The 25,278-nt window shown below is 49.0% G+C and overlaps 2 protein-coding genes and 1 pseudogene across 8 annotated transcripts in view; all 3 read left to right on the plus strand.

Moving 5' to 3' along the window:
• The window catches only part of LOC136311157 (large ribosomal subunit protein eL21-like), an 11,430-nt pseudogene extending 10,660 nt beyond the window's left edge, over nt 1–770 (plus strand).
• The window catches only part of GDPGP1 (GDP-D-glucose phosphorylase 1), a 16,198-nt gene extending 12,238 nt beyond the window's left edge, over nt 1–3,960 (plus strand). For all 5 annotated transcript variants that reach the window (XM_066240121.1, XM_066240118.1, XM_066240117.1 and 2 more), the window contains exon 3: nt 2,207–3,960. In XM_066240121.1, the coding sequence (XP_066096218.1) occupies nt 2,216–3,373 (1,158 nt within the window). In that variant the 5' untranslated portion in view covers nt 2,207–2,215 and the 3' untranslated portion in view covers nt 3,374–3,960. The remainder of the gene's footprint in view (nt 1–2,206) is intronic.
• On the plus strand, nt 3,882–25,270 carry TTLL13 (tubulin tyrosine ligase like 13). 3 transcript variants are annotated; one of them, XM_066240114.1, is made up of 16 exons: nt 3,882–3,970; nt 10,445–10,714; nt 11,070–11,110; nt 13,533–13,651; nt 14,820–14,950; nt 15,185–15,341; nt 15,708–15,851; nt 16,182–16,267; nt 16,563–16,794; nt 17,240–17,424; nt 21,362–21,547; nt 22,214–22,400; nt 22,697–22,876; nt 23,711–23,737; nt 23,833–24,008; nt 24,355–24,432. In XM_066240114.1, exons 2-15 carry the CDS (start codon nt 10,455–10,457, stop codon nt 24,004–24,006), a joined length of 2,109 nt encoding a protein of 702 aa, XP_066096211.1. In that variant the 5' UTR covers nt 3,882–3,970; nt 10,445–10,454; the 3' UTR covers nt 24,007–24,008; nt 24,355–24,432. The 3 variants fall into 3 exon arrangements, with proteins under 3 accessions (XP_066096211.1, XP_066096210.1, XP_066096212.1); XM_066240113.1 differs by having other exon boundaries at nt 23,711–24,008; nt 24,355–25,270; XM_066240115.1 differs by lacking the exons at nt 23,833–24,008; nt 24,355–24,432 and having other exon boundaries at nt 22,697–22,805; nt 23,711–23,825.
• Nucleotides 25,271–25,278: the final 8 nt, after the last annotated feature.

Genomic DNA, 25,278 nt, shown 5'->3' on the forward strand with positions numbered 1-25,278 from the left:
ACCGAGTAACCCCTTGCTCAAGCCAGTGACCTTGGGTCCAAGCTGGTGAGCTTTTGCTCAAACCAGATGAGCCTGAGCTCAAGCTGGCGACCTCGGGGTCTCAAACCTGGGTCCTCCGCATCCCAGTCTGATGCTCTATCTACTGTGCCACTACCTGGTCAGGGTCAGTTTGTGTTTTTTGATTATTGATTTTAGAGGTGGGGGAGCATGAAGCATCAACTCATAGTAGTTGCTTCCCAAATGTTCCTGGACCAGGCAAGCCCAGGGTTTCAAACTGGTGACCTCAGCCTTCAAGGTTGATGCTTTATTCACTGCGCCACCGCAGGTCAGGCCTTTTTTTTTTTTTTTTTTTAAGACTTTAATTTTACAGAGAGGAGGGGGGAGGGAGAAGTACCAATTCTTAGTTGCTTCACTTTAGTTGTCCATTGTTTGCTTGTCGTACTGCCTTGACCAGGCAAACCCAGGGCTTTGAACTGGCAACCTTAGCATTCCAGATGGACGCTCTATCCACTGCGCCAGCACAGGCCAGGCAAGGGCAAGATTTTTGTCATGAGAATTAATATATGTATTGAGCATACTAAATACTCTTAAGGGCCGAAATAGCTTTCTGAAATGTGTGAAGGAAAATGATCAGAAAAAGAATGAAGCCAAAGAGAAAGGTACTTGGGTCCAATGGAAGCAGCAGCCTGCTCCACCCAGAGAAGCACACTATGAGAACCTATGGAAAGGACACTGAGCTGCTAGAACCCATACCCTATGAATTAATGTAATGATAAGTGTAAAAAAAATCTCTAATCTGTAATGATAAAAATGTTTCTCTTAATTGAGAAGTATGGCGTCCATTCCCCTCCAAAAAAATATTTAAAGAAGAAAAAAAGGAAGATGCCAAATGTAAATTGTAATTTTTTTTTCCCCTGGACATTAGAATAAGGGTTGTATTTTGTTTTTACTTTTTTTTTCTGAATTTGGAAACGGGGAGGCAGTCAGACAGACTCCCGCATGCGCCCGACTGGGATCCACCCGGCATGCCCACCAGGGGCCGATGCTCTGCCCATCTGGGGCGTTGATCTGTTGTGACCAGAGCCATTCTAGTACCTGAGGCAGAGGCCATGGAGACATCCTCAGCGCCCAGGCCAACTTTGCTCCAATGGAGCCTTGGCTGCAGGAGGAGAAGAGAGAGACAGAGAGGAAGGAGAGGGGGAGGGGTGGAGAAGCAGATGGGCGCTTCTCCTGTGTGCCCTGGCCGGGAATCGAACCTGGGACTCCTGCACGCCAGGCCAACGCTCTACCACTGAGCCAACCGGCAGGGCCTACTTTTTCTTCATTAAGAAAGTTTACCTAGCCCTCGCTGGATAGCTCAGGTTGTTTGCAGCATGATCCAAAAGTGCAGAGGTTGCCAATTCAATCCCTGATCAGGGCACACACAGGAACAGATCAATGTTCCTCTCTCTGTCTCTCCCTCCCTCCCTCTCTCCCTCTCTCCCTCCCTCCCTCCATCTCTCCCTCTCTCCCTCCCTTCCTCTCTCACTGAAATCAACAAATAAAAATTTTTTAAAAAGTTTACCTAATGTAAATAATTTTTACAAAGAAAAAAATTTAGTATATGTTTATAATTCAACAAAAATGTATGCTGATCTACAGGTGATAGGATTATGAGTGATATCAGTGTTCTCAAAATATTTTACCAAAGGTATATATTATTTTTTAATCAAAAGAGCAAGTAATCGGCCTAGCGTGCGGAGGACCCGGGTTCGATTCCCGGCCAGGGCACATAGGAGAAGCGCCCATTTGCTTCTCCACCCCTCCGCCGCACCTTCCTCTCTGTCTCTCTCTTCCCCTCCCGCAGCCAAGGCTCCATTGGAGCAAAAGATGGCCCGGGCGCTGGGGATGGCTCCTTTGCCTCTGCCCCAGGCGCTAGAGTGGCTCTGGTCGCAATATGGCGACACCCAGGAGGGTCGCAACATGGCGATGCCCAGGATGGGCAGAGCATCGCCCCCTGGTGGGCAGAGCGTCGCCCCCTGGTGGGCGTGCCGGGTGGATCCCGGTCGGGCGCATGCGGGAGTCTGTCTGTCTCTCCCTGTTTCCAGCTTCAGAAAAATGAAAAAAAAAAAAAGAGCAAGTAAAAGTTACTTGAAAATAAAAATAAATAAAAGCTCTGGAAATGGGGTAGCATCATGTGGTTTTTCTACTCTTCTGATTGTTTCAGGTGGACCCCATGGCTGTTTCACATGATTTAAATGAAACTTCCTATTTGCTACCTTCAAACAAGGATGACTGGGAAGAGCACAGCATTCCTGACTTTGTCTATGGACAGAAGGAACTCAAGTGGGAAGGGGTTCAGTGGCCCAAGAATGCACCCAGCCTCCCAGACATGCTGCCTCTGTCTCGTTTTGACTCCGCACTCTGCTCTGCCTGGAGGCAACGGATGGAGCTGGGGCTGTTCCGCTACTGTCTGGGGGAGCTGCAGACCCAAACCCTCCCTGGGGCTGTGGGTTTTGTGGCTCAGCTGAATGTGGAGCGAGGGGTACAGAGGCGGCGCCCCCAGAACATCAGGAGTGTGAGGCAGGCATTTGACCCTGAACAGTTTAACTTCAACAAAATCCGGCCAGGAGAAGTCCTCTTCCATTTGCGCCAGGAGCCCGATCTCCCAGGTGTTGTCCAGCAAGAGGATATCCTCGTGATGATCAACGTCAGCCCCCTGGAGTGGGGCCATGTGCTGCTGGTGCCTGAGCCTGCCCGGGGCCTCCCCCAGCGCCTGCTGCCAGGTGCACTGCGGGCCGGACTGGAGGCTGTGCTGCTGAGCGCACACCCAGGCTTTCGCGTTGGCTTCAACAGCCTCGGTGGCTTGGCCTCAGTGAACCACCTCCATCTGCACGGCTATTACCTGGCCCACAGACTGCCTGTGGAAGGGGCACCAAGTGAGCCCCTCGATGCTGCAGGCCGTTTGCACCTGCTCCAGGCTGGCCCAGCTCCTGGCTTCCTCTTTTACAGCAGCAGACCAGGACCTGACCTGGAAGCCTTGATAAACAGGGTATGTCGAGCCACTGATTACCTGACTGACCATGAGATTGCGCATAATTTGTTTGTGACCCGGGGAGCCCCACCTGGAAAGACTTCACCTACCTCAGCCCTTATGGGGGTCCGGGTGATTCTCTGGGCCCGGAAGTCCAGCTTTGGGATAAAGGAACAAGAAGCGTTCAATGTTGCCCTCTGTGAGCTGGCCGGACACTTCCCTGTCAAAACGTCCCAGGACTTCGGCAATCTGACGGAGGCAGCAGCTCTGGCCCTCATTCAAGACTCTCTGCTACCCCCAGCCCAGGCAGCAGAGGTGCAGGCAGCACTGGTGGCTTTGACAGCTCGGGAGGAACAGTGATCCTTCTGGAAGTATTTATTTTTCTGACTGATATTATGTCCCCTTTGAGAGAGCTGCTCATAACGGTCACTTGGGCATTTTCATGACTGCCTTCTCACCTGTTTCAGCCCAAGATGAAGGACTAAGAACTGATAATAATGGTCTTTGTAAAGATGAGAAACCTTGGAATAAATTGAAGGAATGAGCCCTCATAGTTGTAGCTGCTGCTTCTCACCTTCCTTCTTGGACAAGCCCCAGGAATGTTAAACCTGTTGTTGAGAAGTGGGCATGCACAAGAGCTATATACTCCTGGCTTCATTTATGGACTTTTTGCTTCCTTTCATATCAAGTCTTAGAAAAGTGATAGTTTATGTGCCTCTGGCATGGTGCCCCACTTCCTCCAGTCTTATCCCTCTGCTTGATCCCCCTTTGCCTACCATTGAGTTTTATGTCTTCATCTCTTCTCTGCATTGGGCCCTACTCCATCCATATGCCCGCTTTATAGCACATTCTTCATCTGCCTGGCCACCTTGAACTTTCCTCCAGCCCAACACTGAGCCAAGTGTTCTTCACATACTCCATATGGTGCGAAAGCAAGTGGTCCTCACCACTTTAAAGGTACAGGTTCTCTTAATTCCCCCATTTAACAGACAAAGAGATGGAGGTGGACAGAGGTTTAGTGATTTGTCCAAGGTTACACAGCTCATCAGTAGTGGAGTTGGGACTGCAGCACATGTGGTCAGAGCCAGAAGCTGAACTGGGACACAGCACTTGTGACTGCCTCTCCAGGTACTGGCACCTGTCACAGTGGTACTCTTTTCTTTTCTTTTTTTTTTAAAGAGAGAGGGATAGGTGGGGACAGATAGACAGGAACAGAGAGAGATGAGAAGCATCAATCATCAGTTTTTCATTGCAACACCTTAGTTGTTTATTGATTGCTTTCTCATATGTGCCTTGACCGCGGGCCTTCAGCAGACCGAGTAACCCCTTGTTTGAGCCAGCAACCTTGGGTCTAAGCTGATGAGCTTTGCTTAAGCCAGATGAACCTGCACTCAAGCTGGCAACCTCAGGGTCTTGAACCTGGGTCCTTCCGCATCCCAGTCCCACGCTCTATCCACTGCGCCACCGCCTGGTCAGGCGGTGGTGCTCCACTTAATAGTTCACTAGCCCTGAGCTGCAGCTCAGACCCCAAGGTGGTTGGCTCTGTATGCCCAGGTCTCTATGAAGCTTTTATATAGAATTTTAGAGGTTTTCATCTCAAAAGATATAGTCTCATTGGGATAAGGCAGAATATGTACTAGAACCCATGTCAGAAAAACATGGTAACTTACATATAATGTTTATGTTTATATCATACATTGAACACTTAAATTTCTTCCAAAAATTTTTAGTCACCCTAATGTTTTTGACACATCTCAGTTATTTCAGCTTAATGCCTCTTTCTGCAGCCCTCTGCACAAGCTCCACTTTGTTTTGCTTTTCACTTTCTGAAGGGTATGCAGTTTACCATTATAACAAAGTAGATTTTGTGTCCAAGGTGATGAGCCCAAATACCAGGATTTTCTCACTTATTCCCTAGGACTGATGTTCAGAGCAAAGCCTTCTCTGGCCCAAATAAGTTTTTCAAAAAAAAAGAGGGAAAAGTCAGTAGGTTTTCTTGTGGGATTTTTGTTTTGTTTTTTTAAATTAAAAAAAGATTTTTTTTTTTTCTGTGACAGAGACAGAGAGAGGGACAGATAGAGACAGACAAAAGGGAGAGAGATGAGAAGCATCAATTCTTTGTTGCAGCACCTTAGTTGTTCACTGTTTGCTTTCTTATATGTGCCTTGACCAGGGGGCTACAGCAGAGCGAGTGACCCTTTGCTCAAGCCAGCGGCCTTGGGCTTAAGTTGGTGAGCCTTGCTCAAAGCAGATGAGCCCGTGCTCAAGCTGTTGACCTCGGAGCTTAAAACCTGGGTCCTCCGTGTCCCAGTCCGACGCTCTATCCACTCTGCCACTGCCTGGTCAGGCAGTAGGTTTTCTTTATGGTGATACTTTTCAGCTATTTATATACTTTGTGAGTTCTCAAGAATGGGATTTAGAAGGACGTTTTCTAAGCTTGAGGATGGAACACCTAGGGGACCCTTTGTTTTCAGAGCTTGGGTTTTGAGAGTGGTAGGAAGGGCTCAGGCCTTTCCACCTCTTTGTTGCTTTTTAAAGTTTTTTATTTAGGGAGAGAGAGAAATATTGATTGCATTTATTTGTTGATTCTTGTATATTCCCTGACGGGGATTGAACCCACAACCTTGGTGTATCAGGATGACGCTCTAACCAACTGAGCTACCTGACCTGGGCCTATTTGATTGCTTTTTGATGAAGGGTCTTCTATACTAAGAGGTTTTGGATTTGATCTAATGGGAAGCCTTGAAGAGTTTTCAATGGGGGAGTAAAATTTGCATTTTTAGAAGAATACTTTACCTGTATTGGATAGATGGATGGATGGATGAATAGAATCAGAGAGTCCAATTAAGAAGTTGCTGAATGTTGGTGATTCAGGCAAGAAACGATGATGGTTCAGGTCCCAGAACAGTGCCTAGAACACTAAATGTTTGTCAAAAGAGTGAGAAAAATGAGTGTCCTGGAAGCCAAAAAACTCCAAAGCATTTAAAGGAGTAATTGAAAGTATCATATACTCAAGAAAAATGGAGAAGTCTGTGAATCAGAAAATGTCTATGTCTTTATTGTTTTTGTTTTTTTACTCTTTTTTTTGACAGAGAGAGAATCAGAGAGAGGGATAGACGAACAGGAAGGGAGAGAGATGAGAAGCATCAGTTCTTTGCTGTGGCACTTTAGTTGTTCATTGATTGCTTTCTCATATGTGCCTTGACCGTGGGGCTACAGCAGCCCGAGTAACCCCTTGTTTAAGCCAGCAACCTTGGGTCCAAGCTGGTGAGCTTTGCTCAAACTAGATGAACCTATGCTCAGGCTGGCGACCTCGGGGTCTCGAACCTGGGTCCTCTGCATCCCAGTCCGACACTATCCACTGCGCCACCACCTGGTCAGGCTGTCCATGTCTTTTGAAGGATATGTTTAGTGTCCCCTGGATTGAACCACATGGGATAATCTTAAAGTAATAAGGTGAGCTGAGTTTTGTGGAAGTGGCCATCAGAATTCAGATAAAGTAGATGGACATCAGGAAGACAGTGAAGGAGCAGTCTGATAAGGCAGTTATTCCAGTGGTGGGATTCAAATAATTTAACAACCGGTTCTCTACCCTAATGATGGTTTTAAGTATAAAAAGACAATATACTGAAAGGTAGTTTATTATTTCATGCATTTAGTACTTAAATAAGAACAATAAATGAGGTATACAAAACTGGATTATGTTATAAGAAAGAGTTTTAAAATATTAATGAAAAAATAAGGAATAGCCTGACCTGTGGTGGTGCAGTTGCGGCACCTTAGTTGTTCATTGTTTGCTTTCTTATATGTGCCTTGACCAGGGGGCTACAGCAGAGCAAGTGACCCTTTGCTCAAGCCAGCGGCCTTGGGCTTAAGTTGGTGAGCCTTGCTCAAAGCAGGTGAGCCCATGCTCAAGCTGGTGCAGTGGGTAAAGCGTCAACCTGGAAACGCTGAGGTTGCCGGTTCAAAACCCTGGGCTTGCCTGGTCAAGGCACATATGGGAGTTGATGCTTCCTGCTCCTCCCCCCTTCTCTCTCTCTCTCCTCTCTATAATGAATAAATAAAAATCTTAAAAAAAACAAAACAAAAAAAAGGAATACCTGGCAAAAAACAAAACTATTATTTAAGATATTTCCATATTGTTTCTTGTTTGGCATCCTCACTTGCAATTTTTTTCACCTGTGGATGAAGTGAACATTAATATGGATGCTTAGAATACGCCATTGCGGGCCCTGGCCGGTTGGCTCAGCGGTAGAGCGTCAGCCTAGCGTGCGGAGGACCCGGGTTTGATTCCCGGCCAGGGCACACAGGAGAAGCGCCCATTTGCTTCTCCACCCCTCCGCCGCGCTTTCCTCTCTTTCTCTTCCCCTCCCGCAGCCAAGGCTCCATTGGAGCAAAGATGGCCCGGGCGCTGGGGATGGCTCTGTGGCCTCTGCCTCAGGCGCTAGAGTGGCTCTGGTCGCAATATGGCGACGCCCAGGATGGGCAGAGCATCGCCCCCTGGTGGGCAGAGCGTGGCCCCTGGTGGGCGTGCCGGGTGGATCCCGGTCGGGCGCATGCGGGAGTCTGTCTGACTGTCTCTCCCTGTTTCCAGCTTCAGGAAAATGGAAAGAAAGAAAAAAAAAAAAGAATACGCCATTGCGCAGATGAACATTAAAAAAGAGGAGTGTAGCCTAACCAGGCGGTGGCACAGTGGATAGAGCGTTGGACTGGGATGCGGAAGGAACCAGGTTCGAGACCCCGAGGTCGCCAGCTTGAGTGTGGGCTCATCTGGCTTGAGCAAAAAGCTCACCAGCTTGGACCCAAGGTCGCTGGCTCGAGCAATGGGGTTACTTGGTCTGCTGAAGGCCCGCGGTCTAGGCACATATGAGAAAGCAATCAATGAACAACTAAGATGTTGCAATGAAAAACTGATTAATGCTTCTCATCTCTCTCTGTTCCTGTCTGTCCCTATCTATCCCTCTCTCTGACTCTGTCTCTGTAAAAAAAATAAAATAAAATAAAAATTGATTTTAGAGAGGAGAAAGGTGAGGGATGGGGGAGGAGTGGGAAGCATCAGTGTCCCTGTAAAAAATAATAATAATAAAAAGAGTGTAAATTTGTGATTTCCACATTGTGCAGCTGCCCAGGCGTCCACCTCAGAACCCAGATTACAAGTGCCATTTTAACAACTGGTTTGTTGAACCCAACAAAAAAATTAGGTATCAGTTTTTCTGAACCAGTGGAAACTAGCTGAATCCCACCACTGAGTTATACCTTAGTGGAACAGGCTCAGGCCATCAGGCTGAGCACCTTGAGGGCACATGTCCTAGTCACAGGTGTCCCTCCCAAATGGAGAAACTGTTCACGCTTGGCTATTTAAAAAATGTAAGAAAGCCTGACCAGGCAGTGGCGCAGTGATAGAGCGTCGGACTGGAATGCAGAGGACCCAGGTTCGAGACCTCGAGGTCGCCAGCTTGAGCGCAGGCTCATCTGTATTGAGCAAAGCTCACCAGCTGGGACCAAAGGTCACCGGCTCGAACAAGGGGTTACTCGGTGCTGAAGGCCCACAGTCAAGGCACATATGAGAAAGCAATCAACAACTAAGGTCTCGCAACGAAAAACTGATGATTGATGCTTCTCATCTCTCTCGTTCTGTCTGTCCCTGTCTATCACTCTCTCTCTCTGTCCCTGTTAAAAAAAAATGTAAGAAAGACTAGCCTGTGCAGTATATAGAGCAACAGCCTGGGACACTGAGGGACACTTGAGGACCCAGGTTTGAAACCCTGAGATCACTGGCTTGAGCACGGCCTCACTAGCTTGAGCATGGAGTCGTTGGCTTGAGCATAGGATCATAGACATGACCCCATGGTTGCTGGCTTGAAGCCCAAAGTCGCTGGCTTGAACAAAGGGCCACTGGCTCGTCTGGAGCCCTTGGATCAAGGCACATGAGAGAAAGCAATCAATAAACAACACTAAAGTGCCACAAGTTGATGCTTCTCATCTCTCTCCCTTCTTGTCTGTCCCTATCTGCCTCCCTTTAAAAAAAAGAAAGAAAGAAAGACTTGAAGATGCGTCTCCCGAACAGAGTTGGCCAAATTCCGGACTTTGCTTGCAGGTTCAAGAAAGAGTGGGAGCCCTGGCCGGTTGGCTCAGCGGTAGAGCGTCGGCCTAGCGTGCGGAGGACCCGGGTTCGATTCCCGGCCAGGGCACACAGGAGAAGCGCCCATTTGCTTCTCCACCCCTCCGCCGCGCCTTCCTCTCTGTCTCTCTCTTCCCCTCCCGCAGCCAAGGCTCCATTGGAGCAAAGATGGCCCGGGCGCTGGGGATGGCTCTGTGGCCTCTGCCCCAGGCGCTAGAGTGGCTCTGGTCGCAACATGGCGACACCCAGGATGGGCAGAGCATCGCCCCCTGGTGGACAGAGCGTGGCCCCTGGTGGGCGTGCCGGGTGGATCCCGGTCGGGCGCATGCGGGAGTCTGTCTGACTGTCTCTCCCTGTTTCCAGCTTCAGAAAAATTAAAAAAAAAAAAAAAAAAAAGAAAGAAAGAGTGGGAGTGGGGTTGAGCGAAATATCGTGGAAGCAGAAGGACTACAAGTCCCATAATGCTTGTCCGCTGCTCCAGGAAAAGACTGAGTGGGTGTGGTTCCCAGGAGGCCACGCCCCAGAACTCTTCTCCGAAGGGCGTCGCCTTCGTGTTCATGGCGACGGTGGGCGGTGGCAGCCGGCTGGCGGAAAGAAGTGTGCCGCAGCCGCTGCCGCCGCCACCGGATTTCACTGCGAAGAGTGAATCCCGTGGGTAGCGGGCTCCCCCTTGCGATCAGGGGGCACAGCAAGTCTTGTAGAAGGAACAAGGAGGCGGTCCCGGAGGCCCAGCAACGCCCAGAAAGGGAGGACGTGAGCTGAATCCAGTACCAGGCCTCTAGGGGCGGACCCTGCAGTACCTCCACAGCAGTCCCTCCACTCTCCTCGGAACTTCGGATGGACAGAGTTCAGAGAGGGCTCCTTCTCTGTGGTCAGAGCCTAACGGGTCTTAGCTAGTGGGCACCTGGCCCCAGTGTGTACACGTGGAAAAACACTCATGGGACGAGCAAAAGGCTGGCCTAGGGGCCTTTTGATTTTGTGCCATTTTAAAAACGAAGCCCCCATTCTTCAGCCATTCCCCTTCCCATTCAGAAACAAAAAAGCTATGATCATGGTCCTTGCCAGCTCTGTCCAGCTCCTGTTGCATCCCAATGTGTTGTGTCAGGTGTGATCTTGAATGACTTACATATCATGGGCATCCCAAGACTGGCATCCTACTTGGAAACAGGCTGTTTTGCGGTGGAATTGTTCTGGAGGAGCAGTGACATTCATTCCCTATAACACCAGGAAGGTCATTAGGGTGGATTCCTGCCGGCCTTCCAGGCCTGGAGGGAAGCCTGATTATCTTTCATTCCTATTCCTGCCCCCAGAATCTAAAGGATGGATCCAAGTACCTGTAAGACCAGTGAATCAGAGGATGACTGTGTTGAAGAAGAGGAATCCGAGGAGGAGTGTGATATGGGAAAAGTTACCATCCCACCTAACCCTTCTCTGCAGACACGCTCAAAGCATGACTGTAAGGCATTTGGGAATGGAGTTGCCTTATCCATTGTAGCCACAAAAATTCCGGAAAAGGTCACAGCCCCAGCTGACTTAGGTGACTTAAAGGTTGGGAGAAGAAAAACGAAGAGGAAATGCAGGTAACTGTACCCCCTCACCTGCCCAGCTCCAGAGTCACCACCTAGCCTCTTTTTGCAGTTAGGCTGGGATCCAAGCTCTTCCCTGTAGCCTGGGAAGCATGACAGGAGTCCTGGAGTATCATTAACCTTTTGGTACAACAAAAATAAAGAACCATTTGAACTGACCTAGTGTAGAATTCCAGCATGATTATATCATCCTGGTCCTGAAGTGGCTTCTGGGGAAAATGAATTGCATTGTGAATTTGTTGGGTGTCTCCTCACTGGGGCGCCTGGCCGCCCAAGGTCTGCCCTTCTCTCCCATTGTGCCTGATTTTTTTTTTTTTGGTGCCTGATTTCTTCTATTCCTCCATTTCAGAGTCCTGGCCATCAACCTGACCAATTGCAGATATGAAAGTGGTAAGCACCGGCTCGTCACTCACACCACTGCACATAAGAGGGCAGCATCTGCTCTCATGTGTACTCTGGGGGTTCCCCAGTCAGGCTCCCAGCCTGTACTGAGTCCCCCTGGCTCAGCCACTGGCAGCAGAGACATCACTGTTTCAGTTAGTCTCAGTGGTAGGGTGGGAATCTTCTCAGCTAACAAGAAAGAAAAATGACTGAAGGTCATCATTTCCCCACTTTTTTTTTTTTTTTTTTTTTTTTTAGATTTTAGTGAGCTAAGAGAGGGACAGACAGGGACAAACAGGAGGGGAGAGAGACGAGAAGCATCAACTTGTTGTGGCACTTTAGTTGTTCATTGATTGCTTTTTCATATGTGCCTTGACCAGGGGCTCCTGCTCAGCCAGTGACCCCTTGCTCAAGCCAGTGACCTTTGGGCTCAAGCTGGCGACCATGGAATCATGTCTATGATCCCATGCTCAAGCCAGTGGCCCTGCGCTTAAGCTGGTGAACCTGCTCTCAAGCCAGATGAGCTCATGTTCAAGCCAGCTACCTTGGGATTTTTTACTTAGGTCCTCAATGTCCCAGGTCTACTCTCTGTCCACTGTGCCACTGCCTGGTCAGGCTACTCCACCCTTTTTGGTTTTTATCAGAGATGAGATGAGACCAGGTTAAAAACATTTTTTCAAGAAAGCTCTTGAGGTGGCTGCAGCAATTTTTAAAGAAAATCACTACCCAATACATTTAATTAAAAAAAAAAAAAGATGTCTGATGAATAGAGTGGATAGAGTGTTGACCTGGGATGCTGTGGACTCAGGTTTCGTTGGCTTCCTGTCTGTCTGTCTCTCTCACTAAGAAAATTTAAAAATAATAATAATTTTAAAAAGGAACAGAGAGATTGTTATGAAACAATCCAAAGGTATACAATGAGTATAATTTAATACAGTAGGTAGATACATAATATCCAACCCAAAATAAGATTGTGAAATATGATTGTTGTGGACAATTCTGGAAACTAATGAAAATATATATAATATTTTTAATGGGGGGGTGAACATACAATACCATATAGTGTACAGAGATGTGTTATAGAATTGGGCACCTGAAACCTATATAATTATGTTAACCAGTGTTATCCCAATAAAATTCAATTTAAAAAAGAGAAACAGCCTGACCTGTGGTGGAGCAGTGGGTAAAAGTGTCGACCTGGAACACTGAGGTTGCCGGTTCGAAACCCCAGGCTTGCCTGGTCAAGGCACATATGGGAGTTGATGCTTCCTGCTCCTCCCTCTGTTCTTTCTATCTCTTTCCTCTCTCTGTCTCTTTCTCTCTCTGTGTCTCCTCTCTCTAAAAAACTGAATAAATAAAAGGTAAAAAATAAGGCCCTGGCCAGTTGGCTCAGTGGTAGAGCATCGGCCTGGCGTGCAGAAGTCCCGGGTTCGACTCCCGGCCAGGGCACACAGGAGAGGCGCCCATCTGCTTCTCCACCCCTCCCCCTCTCCTTCCTCTCTGTCTCTCTCTTCCCCTCCCGCAGCTGAGGCTCCATTGGAGCAAAGATAGCCCGGGCGCTGGGGATGGCTCCTTGGCCTCTGCCCCAGGTGCTAGAGTGGCTTTGGTCGCAACGGAGCAACGCCCCGGAGGGGCAGAGCATCGCCCCCTGGTGGGCAGAGCGTTGCCCCTGGTGGGCGTGCCGGGTGGATCCCGGTCGGGTGCATGCGGGAGTCTGTCTGACTGTCTCCCCGTTTCCAGCTTCGGAAAAATACAAAAAATAAATAAATAAAAAGTAAAAGAATTATTTTAAAAAATAAAAAAGAGAAACAGGCAGAGGCTAGAGTGAGAAGAGACAAGAGAATGGGAGCAGGGGGAGGAAAAGAAAGAAAGACACCAACGACTGACCTGTGGCAGCGCAGTGGATAAAGCGTCAACCTGGAAACGCTAAGGTTGCCGGTTCAAAACCCTGGCTTGCCTGGTCAAGGCACATATGGGAGTTGATGCTTCGTGCTCCTCCCCCCTTCTCTCTTTCTCTCCCCTCTCTATAATGAATAAATAAAATCTTTATTAAAAAAAAGAGAAGAAAGACACCAACAAGGTTGGCCATCTCTTCCTCTTCTCTTTTCCTTACTGTTATCTGTGCAAGGGGTCACCTAGATGTGAGGTGCCTGTGTGACCCCTGCCAAAGGTCAGCTCTGCAGGCCAGAAACTATCCTAATTGAGAGAGAGAATAACAGGAGTAGAGAGCCAGGCTCTAGTTTTTTCTGTCACAGATTTTGGAAGGGCCCTTACAGCTTCATAAACTTGAAGTTGTCACATGGCAGCTGAAGTGCAGAGTAGAGGTAAGAACCTGCTCTACAGTCAGGGCTGTTCCTTATCCAACCTACATACAGTTCTAAGGCTGTTGTCAGTGCCCAGGTTGGCACCACTGACCTCCCTCTCTCCTCAGTGCGTCGGGCAGCCCAAATGTGTGGCCTAAAGGAGGTGGGGGAAGACGAAGAGTGGAATGTGTACTGGACAGACTACTCTGTCTCACTGGAACGAGTCATGGACATGAAGAGGTTTCAGGTACAACCTCCTGACCCAAGATCCTAAAGGGGCTGTGGTCCCAGAATGACTACTTCCACCCTTCTGTCCAGGCACCCGAGGCTGTTGCTCCACGGCTGGAGCCCTGTGCAAAGTAGGAAAGACCAGGGCCAGGGAATTCTGCTCTCCTCTTGAGTCTCTGGAATTTCTTTTATCTGAGGAGATGTCTGCTGGGCACATCCTACCTTAATATCTGCTGTTTGCATGGAGTCTTGTGTGCCCAGCGGGCTCCCTCCAGGGCAGGTGAGCCTTTCAGAGCAGGGAAGACATTCAGATTTAGAGCCAACTGAATGATCCAGCCTTCTAAGCAGCTTAGCCTAGCACCCACATCTACTAAGGGTGAGTGTGGAGCCATTCATGGCTGCAAGAAAGTCAAGAAAGTGGAACCAGGGTCCATGAGAAGAATATAACTTCATGGTATTTTTCTTATTCTCTAATTGGATCTTAATGGTGATTAGCAATAAAATAATTTAAAAGGATCTCCAGGTTAAAAGACTGTAACCTGTCCCACAAGGAAAAGACCTAGAGTCAGACAGTGCCTTCACATTCTTACCTCAGTAAACCCTCCAAAACAACCTGAGCGGCAGATACTTTTTGTTAGGAAGGGAGCACAGAGACTCAGATTCATACAGCTGGCGAGTGGGAAAGCCAGTGAGGGAGCATTGAGCCATGGTGGGATGCCACCTCCCACACTGCGGGGCAGAGAAGCGGAGTTCCAGCCAGCCGCCATGCAATGCCATGCCCTCTAGGGGTCTGTGACAATGCATTCCATGGGTTGGTCCCTGGTTTCCTTTTCTCATTTGCTTTGTGCCGTCACACACCAATTCTTCTTATAAGACTAGTCCTTAGTGGTCTGAGGGATGTTTTAAGGTGACTAGGAGGCCCAAAGTCCTGCCTTGCCCTTCTCACTAACCCTTATTTCCTAACCCTGGTGTTCTGTGTATTTGGGGGAGAGGCCAAGGAGAGATTTCTCACCTGTCTTAGGGAATCTTTCTGTTTTCCCCTTGGAGGACAAGGTAGTGTTTACCTCCATTGACTTCTACCTTGGCCTTGCCAGTGGAGAGGTCCACAACTTTATGAGATGCCGAGGCCCCAGGAACAGCCGCTGACTCTGGGGGGTGGGTAGTATAACCAACTGGCTCCATTTCAGAAAATCAACCACTTCCCTGGCATGACAGAAATCTGCCGTAAAGACCTGCTGGCTCGGAACCTGAAGCGCATGCAGAAACTCTATCCCTGGGAGTACAACATCTTCCCGCGGACCTGGTGCCTCCCTGCAGAGTGAGTGAGACACACGGGAGGAAAGGGCTCGCCATCTCAGCTCCCTCCATACTCTGGCCTCGTGACCTCGACTATCTCAGGATGGAAGTAGAATGAGAGTTCCCGCTGGTCAAAGAAAAGTGGGTTCTGAGACTGAGTGCTCCAGGAAGAACTGGAGGGCAGGAAGGACGCCATGGGGCCCTGGGACAACTAGGATGCACAGGAACCTTCTGACCAGCCCCTCTCTATACACAGCTATGGGGACTTCCAAGCATGTGGTCGTCAGCGGAAAAACCGAACGTTTATCTGCAAGCCAGACAGTGGCTGTCAGGGCCGCGGCATCTTCGTCACCCGAAACCCCCGGGATATCAAGCCGGGAGAGCATATGATCTGCCAGCAGTACATCTCCAAGGTGAAGGGAGCCTCAGGACCAGCAGGTCCCTCTGCCAGCACAGGGGTACCCTGTCCCTCCCAAAGCCAGGGAGGAGGCCGGTTTCAGGCTCCTACCCTTTCTGCTGTCCCTGTTAACATGGATGCCGTCTAGAGCCCTGCTTCAGTGCCTGGGTTTGAATCTGAGTTTTTCCTCATCTTTATACACTGGCAACATTCTTACCCCTTCTGTGCCTCCGTTTCCTCGTTTCCTCCTTTGTTAATGGTATTAACAACAGTAACTATGTTATAAGGTTATCCTGAAAATTAAAGCATGTCTCATCCTGTGTGATACAGAGTAAGCACTTCAAAGCATTTATTTTTCCCTGGTGGGTCTGTGCACTCTCAGCCCTTCCTCATTGATGGCTTCAAGTTTGACATGCGAATCTATGTCCTGCTCACGTCCTGTGACCCTCTTCGGATCTTCATGTATGAGGAGGGCCTGGCCCGCTTTGCCACCATGCCCTATGTGGAGCCCAGCCAGAGCAACCTGGTAAGGGCCCAGCGGCAGCCCTGGGAGCAGAGCTGCACTGTTTCTCTTTCCACTGCTAAGTCCTGGGTTTTTTTTGAAAAAGCAGGTAGAGAGGTTTGTTGTGCAGCTAGCTTGTCTCCCATAACAAGGAATGAAGCTGGTGAGCGCTTCAGTACCCGGCTGGAAGGGAGGAACAGCGCACGTTCCCCCCCAGGAGCTGCCAGGACAGTTCTTGGGTGAAGAGAGACAAGAGATGAGCAGGACTGGAAAGGGGTGGGTACTCAAAAAGCAGTGGAGGGCTGGTGAGGAGAGCTGCCTGGCCCCGAGACCACAGGGCCACTCTCTTCCCAGGATGAAGTCTGCATGCACCTGACCAACTATGCTATCAACAAGCACAGTGAGAACTTTGTCCGGGACGATGCTGTGGGCAGTAAGAGGTACTTCTCACCCTGTTTTCCTCCCCTGCCCCACATCCCTGGTCTCAGCAGCCCTTGAAACTGACACTGGCTCTTGGTAGGCTGACTGCTCAGGAAAACCCAATCTTTACAGACCTTTGACCTAGTGCAGCCCCAACCCCCCCAAGATAACTAAACCCTGCTCCAAGCTGTTAGCGGTCCTTTAAAGCACAAGGAACCCAGGCATGGAGTTAGGTTAGTGTTGGGGAGCCTCCTGCCTGCAGTCCAGCCCTACTGGCAGAGAAACTGGTCTTCCTCTGAGCACTGGGTCTCACAGGAAGCTGTCGACGCTCAATGCCTGGCTGCGAGAACACAGCTACGACCTGGGAAAGATGTGGGGGGACATTGAGGACATCATCATCAAAACCATCATCTCAGCCCATTCTGTTCTTCGCCACAACTACCGAAGCTGTTTTCCCCAGTATCTGAATGGAGGTACTTGTGCCTGTTTTGAGATCCTTGGTTTTGACATCTTACTGGACCACAAGCTGAAGCCCTGGCTGCTGGAGGTGAGGATTATCTCCTAGGCTTTGCAAAACCAAGGTCCAAAGGCCTCCTTGAACAGGACACCTAGGATTGGTGTACAGTCAGGTGGTAGAGCAGAGAATGGGGGATGCAGCAGCACTGGGATATGTAGGAACTGCAGAAGGCATAAGATATCTATACTTTGGACCTGCTGAGTCAAATCTTGGTGGTCTCTGGCTTTCACCATAGGAACCCTTGCCTCTAAGGACATATCTATACAGTTAGGCTGCCTGGTTGGCTCTCACTAGCCTGTGTATTAGAGGGATCTCTGTGGCATAGTCCTGTGGCCTTGGAAGTCAGAACATCTAGCCTCCTTGGCTGAGGCCACTGGAGGGGGATGTCTCTCCCAGGCCCTCCTGTTGGGCCTGCAGGAGACCGCCCCCTGCACAGCTGGTCTAGGAAGGGGTGGACAGTGACTCCTCCTGGCAGGTAAATCACTCTCCAAGCTTCACCACTGACTCACGCCTGGACCAGGAAGTGAAAGATGCACTCCTCTGTGATGCCTTGATCCTTGTCAACCTCCGGGGCTGTGACAAAAGGAAGGTGATGGAAGAAGAGAAGCGGCGAGTCAAAGAGCGGCTTTTCCAGTGCCACCAAGAGCAACGAGAAGCCAGGTACTCCAGGCGTCCGATGTTTACTTGTGTGTTTTCTTCTTTGTTATCCCTTTTCTGAGAATAAGTCTTTCTCTAGATGGAGAAGGCAGCCTGGGGCTCATTAGCTATTAAAAACAATTTTTTGCGCCCTGGCTGGATGGCTCGCTTGGCTGGAGCATTGTCCTGCAATGCAGAGGTGGCTGGTTCGGTCCTTGGCTGGGGCACATACAGAAACAGATTGATGCTTCTCTCTCCCCCTTACCCCCCTCCCTCTCTCTGGATTCAATAAAAATGAAAGATTAAAAAAATAGAAAAAAAATAAAGACAAAAAAAAGGCAACAGAAAAAAACAATTTTTAGCATTGATAATACATAACATATCATAGATAGTTATGTTCAAAGTACAAAAGCTACAATCTCCTACACTTCTCCTCCAGCTATTCATAATTTTCCTCCCTAGAGCCAATCAGTGTTCCTTGGGTCATATATACTATTTCACAAACATTAATGCACATACATACATGCATTTATGCAAATTGTCTTTCTCCCTTCACTACCCAGATAGTAGATAACTTTCCCACTTTCTGTACCCTGCTTAGCAATGTATTTTTGAGCTATTTCATATTAGCACGTAAGGAACTTTGTTTTTAGCTTTTTTTTTTTTTTTTTTTTAGCTAGAGAAAGAGAGAGAGACAGGGACAGATAGACAGGAAAGGAGAGACACAAGAAGCATCAACTTGTCATTGCAGCACTTTAGTTGTTCATTGATTGCTTTCTCATATGTGCCTTGACGGGGGTGGGAGGGCTCCACCGGAGCCAGTGACCCCTTGCTCAAGCCAGCGACCTTTGCACTCAAACCAGCAATCATGGAGTCATGTCTTTGATCCCACGCTCAAGTCTGTGACCCCACACTCAAGCTAGTGAGCCCTGTACTCCGGCTGGATGAGCCTGTGCTCAAGCCGGTGACCTCAGGGTTCCAAACCTGGGTCCTCAGCGTCCCAGGTCAATACTCTCTCCACTGTGCAACCACCTGGTCAGGCATAGCTGGGTTGCTGTTTTGTTTTGTTTTGTTTTGTTTTGACAAAGTTCCTGTAGAAACCACTTCCTGAGAAAGTTTATAGTCATGAAACATAAACTGTTTATAGTCATTCAATAGTAGGGTATAACACAAAAGGGGAGAGGATAAAGATCAGCAGTAACAAAGGAGGTTGGAGTGCAGAAGCACTCATGAGATAATGGACTCTAATATTTTTCTTCAATAGTAGGGGACAGTTTAAATCAGTATTGTTCACCCCCTGTTGTTTTAATTGTAAGATGGGTGATGAATATGGTATAATTCGTTGCTGATAGTAAATTACAATTTGTTAATGACACATAAAAATGAATTGGATGCCTGACCTGTGGTGGCCCAGTGGATAAAGCGTCAACCTGGAAATGCTGAGGTCGCCGGTTTGAAACCCTGGGCTTGCCTGGTCAAGGCACATATGGGAGTTGATTCTTCCAGCTCCTCCCCCTTCTCTCTCTCTGTCTGTCCTCTCTCTCTCTCCTCTCTCTCTCTCTCCCTCTCCTCTGTAAAAAATTGAATAAATAAAAAATAAAGCCTGACCAGGCGGTGGCGCAGTGGATGGAGCGTCGGACTGGGATGCAGAGGACCCAGGTTCGAGACCCCAAGGTCGCCAGCTTCAGCGCGAGCTCATCTGGTTTGAGCAAAAGCCTACCAGCTTGAACCAAAGGTCACTGGGTCCAACAAGGGGTTACTCAGTCTGCTGAAGGCCCGTGGTCAGGGCGCATGTGAGAAAGCAATCAATGAACAACTAAGGTGTTGCAACGCGCAATGGAAAACTGATGATTGATGCTTCTCATCTCTCTCCGTTCCTGTCTGTCTGTTCCTGTCTATCCCTCTCTCTGACTCACTCTCTCTCTGTAAAATAAATAAATTTACTTGTTCTTTATTTAAAAAATAAATAAATAAATAAATAAATAAAATAAATAAATAAAAATAAAAAACCTTAAAAAAAATGAATTGGAGTAGATTTAGGGTTATTCTTAACAATAATATTGCTCTTTCCTACTTGCATTGCAAGATGCAGGGCCAGTGTGTATTTGATTTGCCATGATGTCCTGAGGGTCTGGCACACAGTAGGTGCTCAAATGTTTGTGTGAATGGAGGTGAAGTATAACTGTACATACCCTGTATGTTTGCATGAGATTGGACTGTGCACGTGACTTTATGAATTGTCTTTCAATGAAGATAAAAGATTGACAACTACTGGACTTAATAAACAAAAGTACAACCATACACTAGATACTAGGCAACCATTTAAAAATGTTGTTGACTCTGGCCGGTTGGCTCAGTGGTAGAGCGTCGGCCTGGCGTGCAGGAGTCCTGGGTTCGATTCCCGGCCAGGGCACACAGAAGCACCCATCTGCTTCTCCACCCCTCCCCCTCTCTTACCTCTCTGTCTCTCTCTTCCCCTCCCTCCCCTCCCGCAGCCAAGGCTCCATTGGAGCAAGTTTGCCCAGACACTGATAATGGCTCTGTGGCCTCTGCCTCAGGCGCTAGAATGGCTCTGATTGCGGCAGAGCAACGCCCCGGAGGGGTAGAGCATCGCCCCCTGGTGGGCAGAGCGCCGCCCCTGGTGGGCATGCCAGGTGGATCCCGGTTGGGCGCATGCGGGAGTCTGTCTGACTGCCTCCCCATTTCCAACTTCGGAAAAACAAAACAAAACAAAAATACAATAAAAATGTTGTTTTATGATCCTATTTTCATCTTAAGAAAGGAAGGAAGGAAGACATTAAGAAGCATGGTGGTAAGTAGCAAAGCCAGGATTCAGACCCAGGAGGTCCTGCCTCAGAGTCTATGCTCATAACCAATATGCTAACTGCATCATAAGACAGTGGGTGGTTTTTATCTTTTTTTTGCTCTTATAGATTTTCTGTAATTAGAAACCCAACTTTCGATTTTTTTTTTTTTTGTATTTTTCTGAAGCTGGAAACGGGAAGAGACAGACAGACTCCCGCATGCGCCCGACCGGGATCCACCAGGGGCTGCGCTCTGCCCACCAGGGGGCGACACTCTGCCCCTCCGGGGCATCGCTCTGCCACGACCAGAACCATTCTAGCGCCTGGGGCAGAGGCCAAGGAGCCATCCCCAGCGCCCAGGCCATCTTTTGCTCCAATGGAGCCTCGGCTGCGGGAGGGGAAGAGAGAGACAGAGAGGAAGGAGGGGAGGGTGGAGAAGCAAATGGGCGCTTCTCCTATGTGCCCTGGCCGGGAATTGAACCCGGGTCCCCTGCACGCCAGGCCGACGCTCTACCGCTGAGCCAACCGGCCAGGGCCAAAACCCAACTTTCTATAATCAGAAACCTATAAGATTGTGACAACTTGGAATGCTAGCTTATGAGTGGACCTGTTGCGCTTAAGATGAAGTCCAGATATGTGGAAGTCAAACCTATTTTCTTTTCTTTTTTTTTTTTACAGAGACAGAGTCAGAGAGAGGGCTAGATAGGGACAGACAGACAGGAACGGAGAGAGAGATGAGAAGCATCAATCGTTAGTTGTTCATTGATTGCTTTCTCACATGTGCCTTGACCGTGGGGCTACAGCAGACCGAGTAACCCCTTGCTCGAGCCAGCAACCCTGGGTCCAAGCTGGTGAGCTTTGCTCAAACCAGATGAGTCCATGCTGAAGCTGGCGACCTCGGGGTCTTGAACCTGGGTCCTCTGCATCCCAGTCAGATGCTCTATCCACTGCGCCACCACCTGGTCAGGCTCAAACTTATTTTCATTACTACACACAGGTGAGACTGACCACGATGGGCTTGGCAGCTTTCACCACATGGGCAGGGACCTGAAAGGCCAGGAAGCTAGCAGGAGGTTCTGAGCCTGAGCCAGCTTTTCTTTCCTGACTCAGCATTCTCTGAGTCCTCCCCTGACTCACCCAGAGCTTGGTTTTCATAGGCGAGAACAAACTGAGATGTCCCAGGCAGCACTACTGGACCAGGAATGTTATGAAGATTCCCACCTTGGGGGCTACCGGAGGATCTACCCTGGGCCTGACACACAGAAGTATGCCCCCTTCTTCGAGCACAGTGGCTCCCTCTTCCAGGATACTGTGGCTTCCAAGGCCAGAGAGGAATGCGCTAGGTACTTTGCTCTGCATGCTCCTCTCTCCACTGAGGTGGGGGCAAATCCTGAAGGTAAATTGCTCCTCTTCAGGGTGGAGAGGATTCCAGACACTTGAAGGAGGGATGGTGTTACAAATTCTATCAGTCTTAATGTTTTTTGTTTTTAAATTTTCCTTAAGTGAAAAGTGGGGAGGCAGAGAGACAGACTCCCACATGCACCCTGACCAGGATTCACCCAGCAAGCCCCCTATGGGACGATGCTCTGCCCATTTGGGGCTGTTGCACCATTGCTCAGCAACTGAGCTATTTTAGCACCTTAGGCGAGGGCATGGACCCATCCTCAGTGCCCGTGGCCAACTTGCTCCAATGGAGCCTTGACTGTAGGAGAGGAAGAGAGAGCTAGAGAGAGAGTAGGGAGAGGGGGAGGGGTGGAGCAGATGGTCGCTGGGTGCCCTGACCAGGAATCAAACCCGAGACATCCACACGCCAGACCAATGCTCTACCACTGAGCCAACTGGCCAGAGCTTCAGTCTTATTGTTTAGTAGGTTTCCCATCTTCCCCCATATTCCTCTTCCATCACTATCCCAAAGAGATCAAAATTTGCTATTCTTCCTACTCCCATTTTCCCTTCCCCCTCTTCCCAATACAAGTTTTCCAGTGTCTGAAGCTTCTGTATTTTGTCAGGCAGCAACTGCAAGAGCTCTGCCTTAAGCAGGAGCAGCAGATCTTAGACATTAAAAGGCGAAAGGAAAACAAGCAGAACCAGGGAGAATCAGCAGGCGAGAAGAGCCGATGCAGGCCCAGACTCCCAGGCTTCTCCACCAGCTTGGCATACAAGAACAGGAACTGGAACCAGAACCGGGAGAAAGAGGTGTCAGGGGCTTTGTGGCTCTTGTTTTTTTGCAGGAAAATGGGTTGGAACCTCTTAGAGAAAGGAATCTCTGCTGTCCTTTCCTCCTCTTGTTTTAGGAAGAGATAAGTTCTTAATGAACACACTGAATCTGACCTTTTGGATCAGGCGGAGAGAGAATGGAGAGCAAAGGGAACCTGGCACTACGGTCGGGGAAGGGATGGCAGTAGAGTGGGCAAGAGTCCTGCAGTCCTCGTCGTGGATGGTTTGGGACTCATCATTGGAGATTCTGCATGCACCTCTCATGTATCTTGTAGCTACTAACAGGATACCTGGACACCATGCAACCTCAAGAAATTGTGGAAGAGGAGGAGCTGGAGCGGTTAAGGGCCCTGATACGAAGGGAGAATCTCATCCGAAGCCTGGGTATTGTAGAACAGATTACCAGCATCGTGCAGTCCAACCACAGGGAAAAGAGAACACTTCATGAGTATGGGGTGAGGGTCCCTTCAGAGCATCTAAAGAACAGGGACTAAGGGCTGTACCGGCACATGGTGGTGGCTACAGCCCAAGAGGCTAATGTGATGATATCTGGCCTTGAGCTTGGGAAAGCAGTGTATGCTGGGCCTCAGGAAAGGGTCTGTTGGTTCATTTTACATCTGTGCCCAAGCCCCTTGTTTTAGTAATGACATCCAGCCAAGTGCTACTCCCAAACTTCTTATCAGAGACTTGTTCTCTATATTCCTGTCTGGCAATAATCCCAAACCTTTGACTGACTCATTCCCCTCAGTGGTTTCTGTGTAATCTATACCTAGCACTGCCAGTACTGTGGCTCTAAAGAGAGATGAGTAAAGTCAGGCCAACAAAACAGCTGCTGCATTCACTATTCCCTGGGCTAGTAGCAAAACCTGTTGGGTCTTGTTTTTTTTTTTGTATTTTTTCTGAAGCTAGAAATGGGGAGAGACAGTCAGACAGACTCCTGCATGCGCCCGACCGGGATCCACCCAGCTCGCCCACCAGGAGGGGACGCTCTGCTCACCAGGGGGCGATGCTCTGCCGCTCCGGGAAGAAGGAGAGGGGGAGGGGTGGAGAAGCAGATGGGCGCTTCTCCTGTGTGCCGTGGCAGGGAATCGAACCAGAGACTTCTGCGCGCCAGGCCGACGCTCTACCACTGAGCCAATCGGCCAGGGCCATTGGGTCTTGTTTTTGTTGAGCCCCAAAGGAGTAACGGGTTAACTAGTGACTATGGCCTAGAAAAGATTTTTCACTTTTTTCCACTACTCCATCTAGCTTTACAAGAAATGAGGTAAGAGGCTGCTTTTCTCCTCTAGGCTAGATCTCACCAGGACGAGCTATCTGTGAGTCTTTTCCCATTGATCCTCCTGAGAGGGACCGCCCAAAAGCAGGGTCCTCCTCATTTTCTGCATCCAGTTGGATCCAACTTGATCCCCAGGATCTTAGGGCCACAGCAAAACATGACTACTGCACTTCTGCATCATTCCCGGTGCTACGTACAGCCCAGGCACTTCAACTGGATAAGAGGTCCCACTGCTTCTGGCCCTTACTCATTGGCAATGAAGAAATCTGGAAGGCGCTTTTCCCCCATTCCCAGAGCCAGGTCCAATAGCCGTAAGTATGCAAAACTAGCTTTGGTCACTCTGACTTGTGTAAATTCCTACTAACAAATATTGCAGCTGGGATGTTCCCAAAATATAATATGGCATTACCAGCAGTGTGGGAATGGGGGAGGCAGTGGACCTATTTATTTACCTCCTCCTATATACTAGAGCAGAAATACAGTCCCAGCACTTAACAAACATAACAGGGAAATGGACAAGTAAACACACTAATTCCAATGTAATGTGGTAAAGATGCTGGAGGGAGACATAGGATGCCATTCTTCTGTGTTGGTAATTGGGCAACAGTTGGAAAGAGTTTTGAGTAGCAACTCAGGGGACCCATGTTTCCACTGCAGAAGGCCAAGCCAGCAGAAGGCTAGATGCCATAAACAGAGCCATGGCAGGATCAGTGCCATCCTCTTTAACCTCAAAGCAGGGCTATTTTCTGCAACAGAAAAAAATGGTAAGTAGCCCACGGATCAAATGAATCTTGCTCTGTATGGTATACTCTGAACACAGAGCAGCCAAGGCCCAGGACCTACCCCTCTGCCCTTCCTCTACACTCCTGGTGCAGAGTACCAGGACACTCCTGGACATCAGCCACCACAGGTAAACGCAGGAAGGAATCCCAGCGCTTAACCTCTGCTTGAGAACCCCTTCAGGTTTCTTAAGGGGCTAAGGGCCATCAACCACCGCTCAATAAAAGTCTGCCACTAAACTTGAGTTTGAAAGGTTCTGGCCAAGAATTCGGTTTGCAAAAGCCACAAATACAAAGACACTAAGAATTCCTCAATACCCCAAGATTATTTCCGGATCAGAAAAGACTAAAAAATGAAGGAAGAGGGGCCAAGGCCGGCGATGCACTCATCTCCGCCCTTCAAATCTCGGCCTGAATTTATCGTTCGGTGATGGGTTGGAGCCCTAGGTGCAGCCCCACGGCTCATCCCAGCGGCAAGGGGTCTTTCCCAGAGAAGCCGCGTACCCAAGACACGAGGGCTATCGCTGTCAGAGGATAGAAGAGGGGATGTCCTTCCCGCCCTCGTGGCGGAAACAGCCGGCCAGGGCTGTCGGGGCGAAGGGTTGGCTCTTGGCAAGTGAACCCTTTTCATTAAAGTTTTTGCCGTTTTGTAGGAGCGTCCTCTACCTCATTCGAACTCTCGCGTATCAGGGAAACTCCTCATGGTTACAGCAGGGAAAGGTGGCCCGCACTGCTCTTTAAACCCAGAGAGCCCTTTTCCGCCGGAAGCGGAAGGGAAGTGGAACAACCATCACTTTCTTCC

This window comes from Saccopteryx bilineata, chromosome 7 (assembly GCF_036850765.1).
Source record: "Saccopteryx bilineata isolate mSacBil1 chromosome 7, mSacBil1_pri_phased_curated, whole genome shotgun sequence".
In the NCBI taxonomy this organism is placed as follows: Eukaryota; Metazoa; Chordata; class Mammalia; order Chiroptera; family Emballonuridae; genus Saccopteryx; species Saccopteryx bilineata.